The sequence below is a fragment of the Geospiza fortis genome, unplaced genomic scaffold (assembly GCF_000277835.1).
Source record: "Geospiza fortis unplaced genomic scaffold, GeoFor_1.0 scaffold200, whole genome shotgun sequence".
NCBI classification, from domain to species: Eukaryota; Metazoa; Chordata; class Aves; order Passeriformes; family Thraupidae; genus Geospiza; species Geospiza fortis.
The window spans coordinates 786991-791272 of NW_005054353.1; the positions used below are offsets into that span (position 1 = coordinate 786991).

The 4282-nt window shown below is 48.5% G+C and overlaps 1 protein-coding gene across 2 annotated transcripts in view; it reads left to right on the top strand.

The window, feature by feature from the left end:
* OSR2 (odd-skipped related transciption factor 2) overlaps positions 1–832 on the top strand; it is a 2813-nt gene extending 1981 nt beyond the window's left edge. Inside the window, exon 3 of one of the 2 annotated variants that reach the window (XM_005423448.2) lies at positions 150–832. In XM_005423448.2, the coding sequence (XP_005423505.1) occupies positions 150–332 (183 nt within the window). In that variant the 3' untranslated portion in view covers positions 333–832. The remainder of the gene's footprint in view (positions 1–149) is intronic. The other variant, XM_031058998.1, reaches the window with a different exon arrangement.
* The last annotated feature ends 3450 nt before the right edge of the window (positions 833–4282 follow it).

Sequence of the window (4282 nt, forward strand, 5' to 3'; positions counted from 1 at the left end):
GGGCGGCCGCCCGGCCGCACGGGGCTCCTCTCGTTCGTGTCCTCCCCCGATATCTCAAGTTGTGCGTTGCGGTGAGAAAAAGTGCAGTAATACGTTAAACAAGGTGGTTTGTGAAGGATTAATCCTTTGCTTGCTTCAAATCTGAACAGGAATCTCCACACAAATGCCCCACATGTGGAAGAACCTTTAATCAAAGAAGTAACCTGAAAACTCACCTTCTTACCCATACAGACATCAAGCCCTACAACTGTGAGCAGTGCGGCAAAGTGTTCAGGCGAAACTGTGATCTACGGCGGCACAGTCTAACTCACACCCCGCGGCAGGACTTCTAGAGCAGCCAGGGACCCGCGCCCGCTCCGGCAGCTCCAGCTTGCCCACTTTACTCAAGGAGTGTATTGTAGGAACTCACAGACGCGCACACACACACACACGGAGACACGCACGCAGACTCGGGGCCAGGCTTTCCTACCACATGTCTGCGAAACTCGTTTAGAGAGTGCGGACTGCAGGATCGGGCCCCTCTCCAACCCACACCCAAGCGTAAAGCTCATCTTGTAGATAATCGCGGCTCATTTTAGAGCTCTGTACAGAACGTGTTTTTTTCTTTGTTTGTTTTGTATCGTGTCAGATGCACATCGATAACAAATCATGGAGGCAAAGTATCTCTTTAAAAAGTTATTTCAAAATAAATCTTTTTTTTTTTTTTCCAAATACCTCCCGCCTTCTTGTATTATTCTTTGAGCATTTGGGCTTTTTTTTTCCTGCTGTGTCAATGCAATGGCAAAGCATATTGAATAAATTTCCTAGTCGGGTAATTGTACTGTCACAACAATTTTGGTGATCGCTTTTGTTTGGTTTGTTCCACTGTCGCTGTTGTGTTATCTATTGTTAAGTAAAATGAAAGCGCCTTATTTGAGAGTTTATAGCTCTATTACTTAATAGTTTGAATGTCTAAATATTAACTTCTGTACCTTTTTTTTCTAATTTTCCCGAACGATTTTTTAAAAGAAGAAAAACAGAGAAATATTTGCAAATAAACAGATCTTAGGAAATAACGCATAGAGCCGTTCTTACGCCAAAGCGGCTTATTAGTAACTTATTTGCAATCAGGCCGTATATTGTAAAAGTTATCCCTCTCGCAGGGATTGCAGCAGGCAGCCTCCTGCCTGTAGACTTTGGACACGGGCAATTCACTCGCCTAGACAGGGACTTTATCCTGCAGAAGACGATTCTTTCCCGGCAGCTCTGGAAGCAAGCAGCGAGGCGCCAATTCCGCCCGCCCTCCGCCCCGGGCTCATCCGCGGGCCGGGGCAGAGCTGCGGCACTGGGAGCAGGGATCCCCCCACCCCGTCCCCCTCCTCCATCTGCAATGCCGAGCGCAAGTCACACCCAGGGGGTTAGACGGAGAGGGATTGTTCCCCCCCTCGAGAGACCCTTACCCACCCTGGGGCCCCAGGCCCTCCCTGCCGGGGTGGCTTTCGGCAATCCCGCATGTCCACCCCCCGGGCAGCACTCTCAGTGCCTGCACCGGGTCTGCAGCCGGCAGGACGGTGGCACTGCGCAACGGGCTCTCCTCCCTTGCCATGCTTGCAAGCCCGTCACCGGTTCCTGTGGACTCTTCTGGAAGGGTGTGGTGCCAACACTGAGGCATTTTCCCTGATATATTGCAGGGCGACTTGGATGTGTATCCTCTCATTACCATCCCACTGCTCTTGTCACTCCTGGCACCCTCTCCACAGTGTCTTGAGTAGTTTGGGGCCCCATAAATTGCTCCTTCTCAGGCTGGGGCCAACCATCCTTCTCTACTCCTCTACTGAATGAAGGACCAGGTTAGAACGGCAGGGAGAAATCTTTTCCCCAGGCCCAGGGAGCCCTGTCCCAGGAGAGAGCAATCCCCTTGCACCCAGTTCAGCAGAGAGGGCTTCACTCCTGAGCTCCACCTAGCAGGGTACCAGAACTCCAGGCTGGTCCATCCATGGGAAGGATCACAGATCCTAGCATGCCCAAAAGCAGCAGGTGCTGACAGAGCTTGTGTGGCTACACTGTCACCATCCCTGATCCTCGCTGGTCTTTCGGCAGGGAGCACTGCCTGGACACTGTTAATGAGTAGCAAGTCAAACCCAGCAGTGCCTGGGCTGCAGTCAGACTATCGGTGCAGAAAGCTCTGCTTTACTGCCAGCACTGCCTCCAAAGAAGGTTACCATGGGGCAGAGACTATGAGCCAGCCCTGCTCTGCCCCAGACCAGGCAGCCAGGTGAACTTCCACTGGTACAGCAGATTTGACAGTGCCAAACTCAAAATTTCTTATGTGGTCAAGACCCATGTCTCCATCTGCTCCTGTCCAGGCAGATGGGGAAGGAAAGAGTGTTTCTGCAGCCAGAAGTACTCATCTGCTGGCTGAAGAGCAGCCTCCCTAGTCAAAGTTTATGTCAGTGCCATCTGGTCTCTTCCTCTTCACCACCCGTGAACTTGCACCCTTTCTTTGCTGGGGTGCTGCACCCCTAGAAATATCTTTTCTCACACTCTGCCCTGCCATGTTGGCAGCCCTTGTTCTCCCCCTTCAAAATGCTTCTCTCTCCACACTGCTCCTCTCCAAACCTCTCTTCATGGGCATCTTTTGGTCCCGCTTCATGGGCACTTTCCCAATATCTGATGTCTCCCTGACTGGCTGATTCGTCTACTCTCAATGCATTCCTGTTCTCTCAGTAGGTTATTTCCTCTAAGTTTCTCTCTCCTTATTGTTCTCTGAGTTCCTGTCCCCAGGCCGTTTTACATCCCCAAGTACGCAGAGCAAGGCTGGGATAACTCTGTTTGAGTAAACACTCCTGTCAGGATACATATGGGCTCAGTCCGCTCCTCATAGGCCAAGTTCTGTGTGAAGTTTGTTTGGAAAGAACTTAATCAGATGAGCAATATCAAAGGACAAAATTAAAATGATTGTATATAGCTAAGGTTTTATTTAATTGTTTGAGGTTGCTTGTTTAATAATCTTCCCCCTGAGCAGACACAGACCATAAATTTTTCTTCCGAAGATTTCTAAAGTTCAGCAGCCAGGAAAAACCCAAATTACTGAGGTAGGTCAGTGACAAGCATCTCTAACTGTTGGTCCATGAACTGTTATTTTATCTTTAAAGCAGTAGCTATCATCTTAAAAAGCCAGAGAATGATTTAGTGTTTCTCTTTACTATCAATTCACTTGCCTATAGCATTGCCACACCCCATTCACTTTTTAAAAATCCATCCCTCCCTGGAAAATTTCAGAGGCAGCTATAAAGAACATGTTAAAATACACATATGGTTTGTTGGTTTTAGACCTGTGGGGAACAGAAACAAGCTCTGTAAAGCTACTTTTTGGGCAGGGCTAGGGATTTTATAGCCATAAAGTTCCATCCTGACTTTCACAATGCAAACACTAAATACAGCAATATACCTGTGACTGCCATTTGTGCCTTTGTGAAGTATCCTCCTTCCCTCTGGAAGTTCTCTGCTCATTCACAGAACACAGGAGACAGCTCCATGCTTCTGCAGTTTCCCAGAGCTTCCCAAACCACCTGCCTCCTGCTGCTCTGTGTTACTCTCTCTCATTGCCCCTTCTTTTTTGGCACTGCTTATTTTTTGCCTTCACTGGCATGGGCTGATTCTGCATCTTTTGCTGTGTTAGAGGCAGCAGCTGTGCTGCTGTAGCAGGAAAAAGAACTAGCTGTGCTACATACCAGGAAGAAAAGAACAACAAATAATAAGAATGCCACAATAATCTACATTTTTAGGGGCAAATTATAGCCCTTTAAGTTGCATCTGAAAACAGAGCTCTTTCCATATCAGTTGCTGAAACAGACACTGTCCACAGCTGATGGCAGAGCAGCTCAGCCCAGCTAATTGTGCATAAAGCTTTTCTATGTGGCAAATATTACTTAGCAATGGCATGTCATGCTATTCCAGCCAGCACAGGCTGTATCTGATGCAGTGTAAGTCTGCTGGCAAAGCCCAGCGTTATACCAGTACCACCTTAGCCCAGATCTAAGTGTCAAACACTGAGCAGCACCCCAGGAATGTGGCGTGGCCGCGTCTGCCTGGGTCTAGGGGCTGGTTCCTAGGGTGCCTTAGAGTAAAACGTGTGAAAAACAACTATTCAACTCCTCTCTGCCTTCTCTCCCTTTCCTTTTCCCTCTTCCTTCTTCCTTCTCACTGCTCTACTTTTGGATGTTTGCTTCAGGAGTTGTTTCTCTTACCCCAGACATCCTGTACTACACCCTGCCTCTTGCCTAGTCTCACCTCCATCTCT